The 16764-nt window shown below is 41.5% G+C and overlaps 1 protein-coding gene across 1 annotated transcript in view; it reads right to left on the minus strand.

Annotated features, from left to right (window-relative positions):
• LOC116921953 (homeobox protein homothorax) overlaps positions 1-12867 on the minus strand; it is a 72646-nt gene extending 59779 nt beyond the window's left edge. The window contains exons 1-5 of the mRNA XM_045173176.1: positions 11254-12867; positions 8220-8590; positions 6366-6507; positions 2260-2310; positions 935-985 (exon numbers count right to left, since the gene is read on the minus strand). Coding sequence (XP_045029111.1) covers positions 935-985; positions 2260-2310; positions 6366-6507; positions 8220-8590; positions 11254-11268 — 630 coding nt within the window. The 5' untranslated portion in view covers positions 11269-12867. The remainder of the gene's footprint in view (positions 1-934; positions 986-2259; positions 2311-6365; positions 6508-8219; positions 8591-11253) is intronic.
• Positions 12868-16764: the final 3897 nt, after the last annotated feature.

Consider the following 16764-nt stretch of genomic DNA (forward strand, 5'->3'; position numbering starts at 1 on the left):
TAAACAAACGTCTCACTCACGGAATGTCACAATAACACGCAAAATAATCATTCCGAAATCGAATTTAAAGCTGCTAACATGGCCAAATGAAAACGTCATTCGACTATGATTTACTCGCATCGTTCCTATGACAAACGATCGAACGGCACCTTTTGTGCTATCAGGTTCTCTTCTTTTGTCATTCCTCTCTCTCTCTATTTCTGCTCTACCACGTCTATAAAAGCGGGGCCATCGCATTTTTTTTTTCTTCTTCGTGAAGGGCGTGAACGAGTCGATATGTAGTCGTGTGCTATAAGGATGTGCTCTGCAAGTGACACACGGTGGGAGGGCTGCGAGTGAAATGTTTCTCGCACGCGCGCTAACGTCGAGGCGGCAGCAGCAGGCGGCGCCGTCACCTGCTCGTGACAGCTCCTCGCTCAGTCGCAGACCCTCCCTTTTTTTTTTCCCTGCCATCCCAAACTTCCCCCCCAGAAATAAAAAAAAAAAAAGTGTATGATGCCAAACCCCTTCGAACGTGCACAAAGACGCCGGCAATTCAACAGCAGCATCTCATCAACGCGCTTCTTTTCTTTCTCCCCGTTTCTCTTTTCCCATTCGCGGAGGAAGGAAAAGAAAAGAGAAAACCATTCTATTCATCGTGAAAAATACGTAGGGAACTACTATATAGAATGAATAGGTCATCCATCTCCTGAAGGCTGCCAATCGTTTTCGGGAAAGGGAAAAAAAAAAAAATTACCCTCTGCTTATGTAAGGGCCCGAAACATCACCTGCCAAACTGAACACTATCCCCCACGCTCTCTCTCTTTCTCTCTACACGTCTATTCAAAAAAAAAAAAAATTTTTTTATGTGACATCAAAGTCCAATAACATGTTATTTCTTTTTCGGTGTAGGAAAAGAATAAGAAAAAAAGAGAGAGAGAGAAAACTGTGTTACCTTTTCCAATTCGAGGAGGTGGAACCGAAGTACTTGAATGGCCTGCACCATCTGCAAAATCAGAGACACAAAATAATAGTTAAGTTTTGTTTCGTTAAGAAGTACGGCAAAGGCAACGTTAGGACACAATAACTCGTGATAAGAAATAAGAAATTGACACACACACACACACAAATATAAAAGATTATGCTTTGAACGCGGTTCTTGACACTGTTTCTCTTATCATCACCATGGCCGGCTACACGGATCGTAAATACAAAATTTCAGTTTCTTTCTTTCTTTTTTTTTTTTAAATAATCGTTCAGGATGAAGCGAGTCAGTCACACCAGAGAAAACAAGAAATAAAAAGACTTTTTTTTTTTTTAAATTCTAGTACAGAGGACTTTGAACTTGAATTTTTGACAACCATTTTTTTTGAAATTTTGAATAGACAATTGACGAAGCGTCGGTGTCGTAGAGAATCGAGCAAACGATATGTCCTTCGACGCGCTGAATGAGCAAACTATCGACGGCAGCTCAAAGGGCATTGATTCTATTTAACGTAAACATTTTTGGAATAGAAAATAAAATAATGAAACGAAATTTTCGGTAAAAGCGTGGAGATGTCGTAGCGCAGCCATAACGCCATGAATGCACAAGACAGCGAGCGAGAGAAAGGACGGCGCGATGAAATTGACTTTCAAATCGTTCAAGACCTGAACCGTTGAAAGCCACTGGCCGCTTTTCTGGATGCAAAAAGATCTACCGGATCTTTTGATGCAAAACGCAATTTTAAGATCGTTGCAAATCGCTAGAAAGTATTGAATTACTTTCGGCCTCTTGTCTCTCTGTAATTAATTATCATAGAAGCCATCCAAAAGACATTTCGCCCCCCCATTTTCTCGTCTACATAACTCTTGATCGGTGCATAAACATTAAATGACGCAGTCACGGGAAATCAAAGAAGAAGAAGAACAAGAATAGAAAAGAAAAAAAAAAGGCATGGGGTTGCCCCTCAACTACCCCCATCGCGCAGAGTCAATGGCCCGTTCCGGCCGGCGATAATCGTGTCTCAAACTACGCCATCGAATCCCAAAACGACTTGCACTCTATATAAATACAATGTTGTTATGTTTTGTTTGTTTTTTTTTTCCTACTCTCACTGTTGCATTTCTCCTTTTCTTTCATTGTTTGTTTGTTTGTTTTTCAATAGAAACCCCCCCGAATTCTTTTATTTCTTTTAACTGCTATTTTTATTTTTTTTTTCATTTAAACAAAATCACAGTGAGAAGCGTCGCACAAAAAAGACTTACAATCAACAAATGAATTGGAATAATGTTACTCACCAGGGAGTCGACTTCTGGATCGGCAATGTAGTACGGCTTCTCTTGACGAATCTGTTCAAAGAATAAAAGAAAATTTTGATTTACACTTTGTTCTAAACAAGTTGCAACGCAGACGCTCATTTTCAAAAGGTAAGACAACCCAAGCAACAACAACAACAAGATGTCGATGCATCATCTCCATCCTGACAGGGACTGTGATTTGCCCAGTCAGCCGACTGTCATTTGGGTTAGAAAGAAGAAGACCAAACTGAAGTGTGTACACATTGGCTAGAGCTACGCTTCGGGGCTAGCCCCCCCCCCCTAATCACCTTTAACCGTCATCATCATCATAGGGGCCAACAAACGACCACCTCGTTCTATTTGGCTTTCTCCGTATAACGATGGATGAAGTAGTTTCGTGTCATTTTGTTAGGGGCAGGCGAAGAGGATGGCACGTGCCAAAACACGTCTCATTGGCGTGCACTAGGATATGAGGAAAGAAGGCAACGCGTTGCTACTATTTCATCTAAAAATACCGGACCAAACGCTACAAATTTGGGATGCGTGCATCTAAGCACACATCTCATTTCTTCCCATTACAGAAATCAAACTCGTTTTTTGTTTTTTCCTCGTACGCGATCTCTAAAAATACACACCCCTAGGGCTAAATGTGTCGTGAATCAAAAGTGAGACACTCTTAAGATTCCGCACTGACCGGAATTGAGAAAAACAAAAAAAGAGATCTCATCAAGACATGCATGAACGAGTCGCCGCTACGTGACGCTATAGATCTTTCTTTCTTTTTAAAAAGAGGCCTAAGAGATGGAAGAGTTTCCGCCGGTCGGCTGGGCGTTTGATGGACCAGAGTTAACAGGCCGTCAACTCCAGACATGTCAAGTCCAGAGACCCCTCCCTTCTGAGCTGCGACGCTAACTCGAAGCAGACAACTCTCTCCCCCCCACTGTAGACAGACTTTTGCATGCAACGTGTGTTTCTTTGCTTCTTTTTTCACAACAACTTGCCTTTCGACTCAATCCCCCCCACCTTTTTTATTTTTTACTTCAATCAACACAACACGTAACAGAGTTGATTCGCTTTCGTGAGCTGCATCATTTCCGCCGGCTCACAAAAACAATTCAGAGTGTCACGTGAGGGAGAACACACGCCATCGAGCATCATCGACTCTCATAGAGGCAGTGAAACAGAACACAACCAGCAGCTCTCATTATTGACTGGTAAACGCGCGGATAGTTCGTGAGAGAGAGAGAAGGCGGCCACATTTCCTTATTTAGGGTGTATAGATTGAAAGCTATTTGATTTGAATAAAAGATATATTCCGACAGAAATGGCGGGCCAAAACAACCAAGGACATTTTTCAAAAGAGAGAGAGAGAGAAACGAGAAAACTCTTCTTGTTCCATGGGAAAATGAAATTGGATGGCACACGGAGCTGAAAGAGTCGAATTTCAACTCCGGACATGTAGATCTCTTGATGAACTCGAAGGGGAGGAAGAAAATATAGACGCACAGAAAAAGAAAAAGAAAAAAACTGGTTCTTTTTTTCCTGTTTTTTTTCTTTTACAGAAATAAGTTAATGAAATTGAAAGCTGCTGGAACAACCGAAAAAAAAAAAAAAGTCTCAAGTTTTTTTTTTAAGGGGGGTCAGTGTGGCAAGATCTTCGTCGGTAGAAGACGAATTCCAGCCAGCCGTGTAAGACGGGGGGGTTCCAAAAAAAACGCGCAAAAACCAAAACCAGACGTCGAAAGTGTCAAGTTACAAGCCAGTAAGAGTTCCTCCGGTAAGAAGGAAAGAGACCCTCATGTGTTGAGCACCCCCCTCTCTCTCTCTGTCTTTAAAACACACACACACACAAAACTGAAACAAATTAACTGTTTTTGGCAGGAGGCATCAAGTAATGTTTCCCTCACTACAAAAAAAAAGGATCAACTGGGGGTGTGTTCCAGGTTTTTTTTTACTGGAACATTTTTTTTTTTTTCGTGTTTCGAAGTCAAATTTCTCTTTCTCTAGAAATAGCTTTTTTTTTTTTTTTTGCTTCCAGCCAGTTCCCCCAACAACAAAAACTTGTATTTTAAGAATAATTACAATAAGAATTTAAACTACACTAAAGAGATAGGGAGAAAAAGGAAATTGCATATCCGGAAGGGGGAGACCCCCCATTGTTTTTTGTTTCCCTTTTCTTTTGATGAATTCACGGTTCGACGAGACGATGACCGGCTCATAGCGTGCGCGCGTGAAATGAGTCGACTCTCGTTAAAGGGAAGGGGGGGTCTTTTTTTTTTTGTTGTTATTCCACGCTGTGATGTAAGAGACCAAAAATAAAAACTTTATCCTATTCCATTCGAAATGAATCATTAACGTGAATGTGCAAGTGTAGGCGGGGGGTTTCTATTGTGTGAAATTATAACAACTCTATTACGCTATTTATTTTTCTATTTCTACTGGCCTTTTAAAGTTAATCACATTCCATCATTTAAAAAAAAAACATTTTGGCAAATGATGGTCCGTTATATGGGGTCACCGGAACAAGTTCTCCTTTTTGTACAAAGGGATTTACGAATTGAAAACATTTATCATCTCTACAAACTACAAATACGGAACTTGTTCCAGTCCCATTTTTGTTTTTCTTTTTTTAACCCCCCCTGCCATAAAAAAAAAAAAAAAAGCCTTTTACTGCTGATGATTTTTAAAAGCCCAAGTTAATCCTCAAACACAAAGTGGAACTCGAGGGAAATCATCGATTAACTCTTAAAAAACGAAGAAATAGGGGGGGGGGACATGGAATGAAAGAAAGAATATACCACACATACCAAAATCCGGTATTTCCCCTTGGATGATGAAGAAGAAGAAGGGGAGAGAGGACCTTTATTTTTTTTTTCTTCTTAACTTTCGACTTAAAAATTAAAAAAAAAAACTTCTTCTTTGACTATCTCGTGGGAGGCAGTTAGTGGCTTGAAGCCCTCTGTTCTTTTTCCCTACATGTTGTACATCCCCCCCCCGAAAATATTTAAGAGGAGGCAGGGAAAGAACTGAAGGTATTTGGGACCCAAAAAAAAAAAAAAAGGTTCTTGAATAGAACAGCATTTTCCGTTTTTCGAAAAGCACATGGGGGGGGGGATCAACTAAGAAGATCTTTTTCGCTTTTTTTTTCTTCTTTTCTTCCGAGTTCTTCCTACCAGCAGTTGCGACCCCCCTCTCTTGCTGACCTTTAACCATCCAACCCAAAATACCCCCCTCTTACAATACCGTTTGCTCTTTTCATTTCTTTTCCCCATTTTTATATTTTTACTAGAGGGGGGCGACACACAGAATAGAAAGAAAAAAAAAAATCTGTGTGTGTGTCTCTGTGTGTAGAAAAACGGTCGAATGACTTACCCATCGCAAAACCTTTAAACTCGTTGAATATCCCACCCCATTCGAATGTTTTTACTTTCCGTGTGACACACATTTTTGTTTTGTTTTGTTTGAAAATGAATTTAACCCGGGGGAACTGAGCCGTTTGCATTCAATCAAAAATTGAATATGTTGATTAGTCTAGTCTTTGCCCCTCTATGGGAGAACTACTTAAGCAGGGAAACAAGCTTCTGCTTCATCAGTATTCACGTCTGGTGTTCTTTGGTTTGTATTTCTGATGATGATGATCGTGATGCCCTATTATAGCTGTGCTGTGCGCAATAGCGACAAAACAACAAGGCAATTTCATAACGTGGGGTTGCACCATCCTTTACATTGCCCGCATACCCTGGCGCGGTGTACCAACTAAAAATGGATTGATGGAAATAAAATAGCAGAGAGAGCTGTTTGATGAGTAGCAATCGCTAATCCGCTATTCAAACAAACCCCAACTGCAAAAAAAAGAAAAATCTTTTCTGCGTTGCCATTGTGACAATCGAAAATTGATTTAAAGTGGGGCGTGGCGCTACAGAGTGGGGGTCGAACATGTTGTGATTGCTGACTGTGAAATCGGATCTGATGACCCGATTTTTTAAAAATTCTTTTTCATCCCCCCTCACTTCAACATGAATGTTAATAAATCCATCAGAAATTGAGTAAACAAAACGAGGGAGAGAAATGGAAAGAATGAAAAATAGCAATTGCAAAATTTTTACCTGTTTGGAGAAGACGGCAATGTCCTCGTTGAAAGACTCGGATGAGCAGACATCTCCGCCGGCCACGCCCGGCTCACGCGGCGTGCACGTCGCCAGTTCGCATTTTTCAAAAATGAGCGCCAATAAAGGGAAAAGCGGATGCCTACCAATGAATAAATAAACAAGACAATAAATACCACATATCATTAACATACCGCACACGTTAAACGATCACGTCACCAATTTTTTTTTGGTGTTTTTCCCAATCATAAACCCCCAAAAAAACACAAAAACATCGTTTTTCATATTTATTGCAACATTTTCTTTGCCGACGATATTTCGGATTCTGCCGATCAGTTTGATGTTGTTTTTCGTGATGGATGGCCGCCTAACTTTGATCTCATCGGCGAGTGAGAAAGTGAACGCACGCGCCATCCCCTTCTTCTTTTTTTGATGGATTACAACCTAACGGGGATGGCCAATTCGTGAAATCTCCTCAAGAACAAAATGTGAAATCATTGTACACGCCGCAATGTGCACTTGATGGCCACGCGCACGTACAAGAGGCTTCTGAACGGTGTGTGTCTCTCTGTACGACGATTTTTACGATTCGATTTCGACGGGAGCAATTCACGTCTTGGCTGTTACATAAACACCCATGGAATAAACGAAGCGAACGAAACGGCCAGCCTCAAGCTGAGATGAGGAAGTTAAAAAAAAAAAAAAAAAGAGAGAGAGAGAAAGAGAGGCATATCTTTCAGTGGCTTCCGGAATAAATTGACTGTTTACAATGCCACGGCTAGTCCATAAAAGCTGACGGGGTAGAGGGCCATCAATGCCAACCGGTGTATACTATATAGACGATATATATATATATATATACGGCCCTTCGTAGCTAGTAGCGCAAAGGGTATTTGGACCCACAGACGCTGAGCGTCTCTCTCTCTCCAAACCGGCGGCATCGTGCAACACATTTCTTCTTTCCTTCCGTCTCTTTCGTCCATATTTTCCTTGCCCAAATAACCTGTCCTTTCTCCATCAAGACCCATTCTATTGGGCATTTATTTTATTTTATTTTTTTACGATGACAACCGATCGACAGTAGAAATGAAGAGCGGAAATTTTCAACAACTTCATTTTTTTTATTTTACTCGTTATTTTATTTTCTGGCCACTGAGTCGAAAAGAGCGTCATCCGGAAGTGATGCAACAACAAAAAAAAAACACCGTTTGCTCCGGCAACTCTGCGGGGGTGTTATTTATTTTATTTTTTTCGCTTTGTCTTTTTATATTTTTTTACGAGACGATATCAAACTTAAAAACGACCTATAAGAAGAAATGAGAGGAAGGGAGGTCGTCGATGATAAAAGGGGGGGGGCCTATTGCACCAGTGATTTACGACCCTCGAAAAATGGCACGCATGTGGAACATTTTGGATGGAAAAAGGATACGATCCATCTGGAACATGTCAACGCTCAAGAAAAACAAAACAAAACAAAAAATTGGATTGAAATGCCACGTTTGCAAGAGGAATGGATGACCTTCCCTTTCTCTCTTGAAAACAAAAATTAATTCGGAAAAAAACAGGTGGACGGAATACATAAATAAAGACGAACAAAAAAAACGAGTCATAAATCCCGTCTGTCCCGTTTCTTAACAAGTGGCCCAAATGCATCCTGTTGAGGGGGGGCTAGTTGGGTCGGTCAAATTTCAAGTGTCTTTGATGTTTACATTTAGAGGTTTCCTATACATCTACGGTGCACGCGTTCCTGTTTATCTCTTACGATTTTGCAAACTCGTTTGCATTTCTTTGACGGTACTCGTCATTGCCCACCGGAATCACACACACACACACAAAAACCAATGGATTACGTACCCGTAGATGGCGTCTTTGTCGCGTTTGTGCACGTCGGGCACGGAGGAGCTGGCCGACGCGGAGGACATGTGATTGGCCGCGACTTGCTGCGCCGAAACGTGATTGCCCAGACTGTGATAGGGCGACTGTGAGTGCTGCTGGGCAGCGGCCGCCGCTGCCGCCGCACTGTGATGCATCGCCGCGGCTGCCGCCGCCGCCGCCGCCGCACCGTGGCTGTTGAGGTGAGCGGCGGCCGCAGCTGCCGCCGCCGATGCCGGCGACACCGACACCGAGTGGTGTGAATGAGAGTTGGCCAACGCCGACCTGTGAGCCGCGTGCGGGTCGCCATACATCTCCATGCCGCCGTAATGAGCCGCTAAACTCTCGTCATACTGTTTTCGTCAAATAAAACAACACGTTAGATTAAGAGCAATGCATCATAAAAGGCGTAAAAAAAATATAATAAAATAAAAGTGACGGTGTCAAAGAAAATCACAATAATACAAAAAGACTAAACAAAGCCGCAACGTCATTGTCAGAACGGACGGCGAATGATTCATGATCCCGACGGTAGCAAGTAGCCATAGAAGAAAAATAGAAACAGATTGTATCGACAGTACGAGGGGGGGGGAAAAAAAATCAAACGCTTCTCAGACACATCATTCCAAATGGTAAATGGCTTGTCTTTTATTTGGTCTGCACACTTAAATAAGGTGATCGATTCAAACGCCAAATTATGTTTGAGCGACGGTGTACGAGAATAGCCCAACCGTTCGTTACACATTTGAAAACGCACGCAACGTTCTGGCGCGTCCTTGCATTCACGCAGTCGCTCGTTTTGAATGATTTCCGCGCAGTTCAAATTACCCGCATCATTGGTCGCATGACCTTACAACACCTGGTTCATTATCTAAAATAGGCCCCCTTCTTTTTCTTTTATTCTTCTATTACCGGTGAAAAAACCCAAAAAGAAATTCGTCATCAACCTAAAATGGCTCTATCTCTCTCTCGCGTATCGACACGTATATAGAAAAATATGTGCATATCTTTATTATTATGATCTTTTTTTTTTTTTAAATTGGGCCTCTTTATTTGAACTGGTTCGGGATTTTCTGCTTTGTTGTGTTGGCAGAGTGTTATCTCGTGATGCCGATACGACCGTATTGATACCGAAGTCGAAATGGAGCGCAAACACAAACCGGCCGCGCATAGTTACGGATAAAAACCAAATGTCGATGCGTACGCGTCTCGTGTCCACCCTTAATTCTTTTTCTTCTTCCCTGATTTGATAAGGGGGAAAGAAAAAGAGAATCCCGGCCTGCTATTCACACGCTTGGAAAAAAAAAGAAAAAACTAGGAGGTCAAACCCCTCGCACGACCCTCTAACATTTCCTTCTACCACCACGGGCCCCTGCTGCTACGAATTGAATCGGAGCTAATCAACCATTTTTTTTTTCTTCTTCTTCTTTTACTTGTATGAAAAAAAAAAAAAAACCTTTTCATTCTCTAACTTGCGCATTTCTTCTGCTGCTCTCTTTCACTGTGTTGTCTCCCCCCCCCTCTCTTTCACATTCTCTACGTGTGGCTCGGTTGCAGAAGGTAAACCCCCCCTCTGCGATGGCGAAGAGGCATCAAAAACTGGCTTCACAAACCATGTCTTTTGTGTTGTGCACCGTTCGCTCGTTGCCTACCTCATTCTACCCGGTTCTTCTTCTTTTATATTTTCATACGCGCCACACACACAACACGCATTTGAGATATCAAAAAATGGCCGTGCGGCAAAGCCAGTCCTTCCAATTCTCTTGTTTGTGTGTGAGAGAGCAAACGGTACATTTTTTTCCCCCCTTCTTCTTCTTTAGATACACGTTTTTTAAAAGAATAAAAGAGAGATAGAAAAAAAAAGAAAAGCCAGGGAATAATGATCTGTAGACTACAATATAGGAAATCACCTGAGGGTCCCTTTACCTGCATGTGGCCCACAAGATCCTTGATCACATTCCAATTCAAGTTGTCGCAACTGCGCATACGACTTGGCACACATCAAACTCTATTGACGACGTGACGTTATATTTAGAAAGAAAAAAAATCCCTTTTAATTCAATTCCATCCAAAGAAAATCAAAAGTAGATGGGGTCACGGTCGAGGTTACTTGTACTTATTTTTTTCAAACCCAACCAAACCATCTTGAGCCTATGTAGTTTGATGGTTAAAATCTTCTTATTGCCAACCTCTGCAAGTTTGTTTTCTCCTTCATTTTCCAAGTTTCTCTTTTGGGACATCACATCCCTACACCTTTGGGAGAATTATCAATAGTCCCCATCCCCTTCCCCATTTTCTTTTTTTCTTCCTCTACTGAACATAAATTGACACCCACGAGGCCACCCCCTTTTAAACAAGGGGTGGTCTGACATTATACCCTCCTCTTTGGCCAATTTTTTTTTAGATTTATTATTTCTCAAAGGGGTAGGTAGAGTCGTGTGGGGTGGAGGAAAAAAATAAAATAAAGCGAACATCTTTCCGTCTTATTATATTAACCTACAATAAAGACAATTTTTACCTACAGTCTAATCACTAGGTATTTTCGCCTCATCGCCATCCCCCAAGTGTCAAAACTTTCAGAGTCCGCGCCGACCACGCGCCAACGCGCGCATTTAAACTGCCACTCTCACCCTCGCATTTTTTTTTTTCCTCAAACACTCTCATTTACCTACTTAAAACGTATAGACATGTTTTTACGATCCGACTCCTCCTTCGCAGTCACGTCCACACACTCCCAGGCTAACCCCCCCCCCATAGAAGAAAAAAAAAATAAAGCAAAACAGACTGTAATTAGCTGCAAAAGTCAATCATCTGCTACTGTTAAGCAGCCGCCATCAACGTGTGTTACAGTAATAGTCTCCATTTCAGTTAACCGACAGTATTTAAAAAAAAAAAAACCGCCCAATGCCGCTAAAGTACTTGACGTTTAACTCTTTTTTTTTTTTTAAACGATGAAGAGAGGCCTAATCAAGACAAAAGCCTACCAATTAAAAAACACACACACACACAAACTTACTCTGGGTTGAGCCATGAATGTGTTGGTTTGTTGACCGTAATGGTCCGACGATGATGTGAAACGCTCGACTTTGAGCTGATGAGGTTGAAGTGGTGAAGGAGCCGGAGTGCAGGCTACCAGAGCACCGCCGTTGTGATGAGCGGCCGTCGGGTGAGACGAAGAGTGGGCAAAAATCGACTGGGAAGACGTTCCGCCGCCGACGGACGAGAACGGCGATAGTGGCGGGGTCGGCTGAGCGGCCGCCGCGGCCCCCCAACCGTCTTCGACTCGACGTCGATCTATGGTGGATCGCTACCACCGTTTGCCTTTCCCCCACTATGCGATCCTTCCACACAGACACACACCGACACACACACACACTCACACACAATAAAACAGACTTTGGTTCGTTCTGTCAATCGACTTTCGGCGGGTTATGCCGACGGAATCGACGCACAAACGGCCGAGAAACTTGAATTCTTCGAAAGGTATTTTGTGAACAACGATAACCAAACACGCACAATAGATTTTCCTCTCTTCAGGCCCGGGCTAGAGAAACAAATCCGGAAGGATCTATTTCTTTGATAGGGAAAACGTGATGTTGGCACGAACACACAAAACACTTACACACAGGGTCTTCTGAGAAGCCAAAAAAAAAGCCGTCGGCAAAACTTGGCTTTTTCTCTTGCTTCTCAACAGTTGGAAATATTTTTCAATTTTGCTTGGAAAATCGAAATGATGAATATTTGCATTTACTTTTCTCAAATGACTCGCAGAGAAAAATATTTAAATTTCCCCTTTTTTTTTTTGTTTTGGCGCTTCTCGAGTTCTCTTTTCCCCGCGCTTTTTATAGGGGAAGGGAGACGAAAAAGACTGGGGGGATGGTTATAATCCGCACGGGCAACAAGTCGCTCTTGACGACCAAGGTCGAATGAAACCAAAAAAAAAAAAACTTTGCACTTTTTTTTTTTTTCGAACAACAGGCCCAGTCGATTTCGCAACGAGGTCGAACCACCGGAAAACAAATGGCGACAGTTGAATAAATTAGCGATTCAAATGTGTCTGCGCCTCGTGGTCGCCAAAAAACGCCGGCCGAAATGAGAATGAAGACGATGATGAAAAACGATGCACTTTGATCAAATTGATGAACCCACTTTTTCTCTTTGAAAAACACTTTTCCTCGAGACAATGGCCGATTGCTCAGGGCTAATGAAAAACAGAAAAATGTCGTCCGAAAATGAATTTTTTTTTTCTCGCAAACACACACACGTTGGTTCGATTGCCCCGTTCTTTTCTTTCTTGGCAGAGCTAACGAGAACACTTGAACTTCTTTCCGATCGGACGGAAACACACACACTGTGGCACTGCGATAAAGTTGGAGACGGTGAAATGAAAAGGATGGTGGAAAAGACAGTGAGAGAGATGAACACAGACAGAGGAATAAAAAGTGGTAGGATAAAAAGAAAAAATGAAAGAGTAAAAAAAAAACGGGCCAACAAAATACTCGAGTATCTCTCTGGTGTGTGTATATAGATGGTAAACTATATATACTGGTGTAACAAACGTGGTGTACCCTGGGCCGGCTGTCAATCAGCGTCAGGCTCGCGCCAAGGGCGGACTTGAACTGCCACTAGTATCCCGACTCGCTCCACGTCACAGAGGGCGCGCAAAACCCTCCCAATTTTCTTTTTTTTTTTTTTTTTCCTTTTTTCTTTTTTCTTTTCTTTTTTCTTTTTTCGAATAGAGGAGAATGGGATGGAGAAGGAAAGGAGGAAAGAGGGAGGGCGAAGAGGAATGGGAGCGAAAAAGAACAAAGGCGGAGCTACGTCAGCCAAGAGGTGGAGCATCAGTCGAAAAGCCTCTTCCCATTTCCCGCCTTCTTACATGGGTTTTGCCAGCTCGAGTCGATGCGATCGAAGCGGGCAAAAATGAAATAGGGCGCATTCCCTCCCTCTTTCCTACCCACTTGAGCGTTGCCCCGCCCTATGATGACGGTATAATGTCCACCTCGAAGTAGGCCAACGACCAATGGCAGCGTCGCAAACGATCTGTGATGGAATGCTGTCGACTCCTCCCATCTCCTCCCTTTAGTTGCTTCTCTTTTTTCTTTTTTTTCTATTATCCGAGGGTATTTTCCATGCCGAACGCGCGCGTTTTTTTTTTTCTTTTTCGCTCCTTTTATTCTTCTTCTTCTTCTTCTTCTTTTTCTTCTTCGGAGCTTGTTACAAAGTGACTGTTTTTCACAGCGTGAGACACTATGCGTTTATAAGGCGATTACAGCGCCCGCATACAGCGAGCCCTTCTCCTCCGCCGCTGCCGTGTTAGACGCCGCCCGTCGCCGCCGTCACAGAGTCATGGACTCTTATTTCTTTCTTTTTTTCTGCTTCTCATTTTTTTTTTTTGGGGGGGGGGTTTATTTTATTTCTATTTTTTATGCATTTCTTTCTCAATTCTGTGAAACGAATATTCGTGTCTTAATACTTGTTCAATAATAAAGAGAATTGCAAAATAAGATGAACGATTTCTACTGGTAAACCATCCGTTAGTCATATCTTTCGTCTCTCTCTCTCTCTCTTGGGTGATGGAGCTCATTACCATTTCTTAGGGGGGGTCTTAGCAATCACTTTGACGTCTCTCGGTGTGAATACAGCTTTTCCGTTTCAATTTCTGATCGAAAATTTAAAAAGATTCAAGTATGTTTCAAAATGCTAATTTTATTTTCCATTCCCACAGGTTTTTTGTGTGTGTGTGTATCTTATCCATGTGTGTGACAGGTCATCTGATTTCTACCAACTCTGAAATGAAATTAAAAATTTCGTTTTAATTCTTTTTTTTTTTTTTACATTTAAAATTGCTTTTTTAACAAAATGATATTCAAAAAATCAAGAAGTCACCCGAGGGTCAAATAAGACAATGGGTTTCCGGATATTACAACGTTTGCCTATTTAAAAAAACATGTATATATAAATTCACATATAGGCAATAAACCATTACAATGATGAGCCATCGGCGTTCATATTCCAATAAGAAATCTCTTGAATTTTTAATCATCTCCTCCTTTTTTTCTTTTTTTCCCCATTTCTCTTTACACGTCTGTGTGATATGTTCCGTCTTTTTAGCCCATCGTTTGTATAGTGTGTGTATATGTGTTCGATTCCCTCCAGTCATCAGTGGCCCCTCTCCTATAATACATTACTGAATACATTATTACTTGAGAGGTTTTAGATCCATAGACACACATTGATGAAAATATATATATATAGGAAAGAAAACAAAAAGGACTATGTTGTTGTTTTGTTCTTGATGGCGTGCTCTGGCCACAACTTGAATGCTTCGCTGGCCGTACTCGATCGCCACACACACACAAGTTGAATGACGAGTGAGAAAAAAAAATGTACCTGTTGATGGCTCGATGACTGACAGCCCATATTGTTTGATCCATTCGTTGGTCGGCGCGTAAAAGCGTACACAAATATGTAGTTTTTGTTTTTTTAAAAAGAAAACAATAGGCCGCACCCTTTAAATGTCAGTTTGTGCATAGTTTGCTGTATAGCCTTCCCGACATTTAGCGCCCCATCATGTAGCATAAAAGATGAGCTGGCGGGTGATTTGAAAGTTGTTTTTGTTTTTGTTTTGTTTTCTGATTCCAGGTGCTGCTATATCAGTTAGACAGAGCAACAGAGCCGTGTGTGTACGCTATACGAGGAATAGAACATTTCATTTGTCTATAATCAATAATTGTATGTATTTCTCATCTCTGTCTTGCCTGTCTGTTTCTCTCCTCCTACTATTTTTTTTTTTTTTTTACGTTTTTCATAGTGGGAAAAATGCTGCCATGTTTCCCATGGTTTTTATTCGAAAACAACATGGAAACAAGTCAAACGAACAAGAAAAAGAAAGAGCTATATAGGAATGTTCCGTCCTCCTCCTACTCCTCCCCCTTCTTCTCGTCTGACTTTGAACTCTCGTTGAAGCGGCTTTTAAGCCCGACTTTTGGACGAGGCTGTGTGTGTGCTGGGGGAGTATTTAGGAGGGGACGGAGATACTGTCAACCTGTCCATCACCAAATCATGGAAAACAGGCCGTTCCTTGTGGCCTGTTGCCTTCAAAAAGCACCAAGAAAAGAAATAAGAAAAAAAAAACGAATAATATGGAAAATCAGATGCAAACGATTCGTTTCAGAAAACTTTCTTTGACTATTCTACAGAGCGTCAGCTGTTTCAATTGAAACGAAAAGAGAATTTTGGTTTATTAAAAAGCTATAGGCGGTTAAATAGTCGAAGACGAAACCTGTTGTCTACACATCAAATGCTCGTTGAAATATATATGTATTTTTTTGTTTTTGACTCATTTCCTCTCTATTTCTCTCATTCCACTTTGATCTTATAAAAAAAAATAGATGGTTCTCTCCTCTCTTCTTATATTCTCTCACCTTTCCTCATTTTTTATTTTATTTTTATATTCCCTTCTTTATTTTTATGAAGGTTCTTTCTCACCCTCCCATTTCCTTTAGTTTTCTTACTCCGCCCCATTGCAGACCTGTTTCATGTATTTGTACCTTAGGCTCGCGGTATGTATATGGAACGGTACGGTACATTTCATCCGATTTTTCTTTTTTGTTCTCTCTTTACCTTTTTTTCTTTTTCTTCCTCTCTTTCTCTACGGTCAATACTGTTGAGAATGTACACAAAAGAACTTAAAAAAAAAAAAATCTTTTTTAAAAATCTCAAAAAATATACCTGACATCAGAGTCGGATAGTCATCCGGATTTCGGAAAGACCATAGAGCACATCGTTCCCTAATACCCTCGCTCGTTTTCTCAATGTCTTTTTTGCTTTGAATTCTTCTCGATATAAGTAAAAGCCCAGCCTTTATTAGTCCACCCTTCCTCTCTCTCTTTTCTGCATCAAGGTCCGCTCGCACACACGGAAACATGTCTGCTCACACACAGGAATGAAATCGAATCCAATTAGCCGAGCGGAACGATCGGCAATGAATGCTTTCAAATGGGTGTTGATTGACAAACATGTTGAATGCTATTTTTTTCTTTCCTTCTTCTCGTTTTCTCGCAAAAAATATGTTTTTATTTTTTATTTGGCTGGTTGGACGATGGGATTTTTTTTTTGTTTTTCAAAAATACAAAATTCTCAACCCGGATGCCCACACACGGAGAGAGCAGAGAGTTCTGTGTGAGGGGGGAAAGGAGAAATATAAATATATAAGGAACGGAGGCTGACTTGGAAACATTTTTATGACTTTATATGGACTTGGTGTTGTTTTCTGGCTGTTCAGTTGACTGCTGCTGGACCATCTCTCGAAAAACTGTCGTCCCCTTCTCCTTTTTATAATGTTACGCTGTTATGGGTCGACAAGCTTTTCCTCTCCACGTCTTTAAAGAAAGAGAGAAACAAAAAATACGTCGATAGGAACTCTGCTCGCAAAAAAAAGACGGTTCCAGGTTGCCCCTCCATCGGCCCCTAACATAATTACAATTTTCTTTGACATTGTTAGGCATGTGACCTGCTCCTTTTG

The sequence above is a fragment of the Daphnia magna genome, linkage group LG4 (genome assembly GCF_020631705.1).
Source record: "Daphnia magna isolate NIES linkage group LG4, ASM2063170v1.1, whole genome shotgun sequence".
Lineage (NCBI taxonomy): Eukaryota > Metazoa > Arthropoda > Branchiopoda > Diplostraca > Daphniidae > Daphnia > Daphnia magna.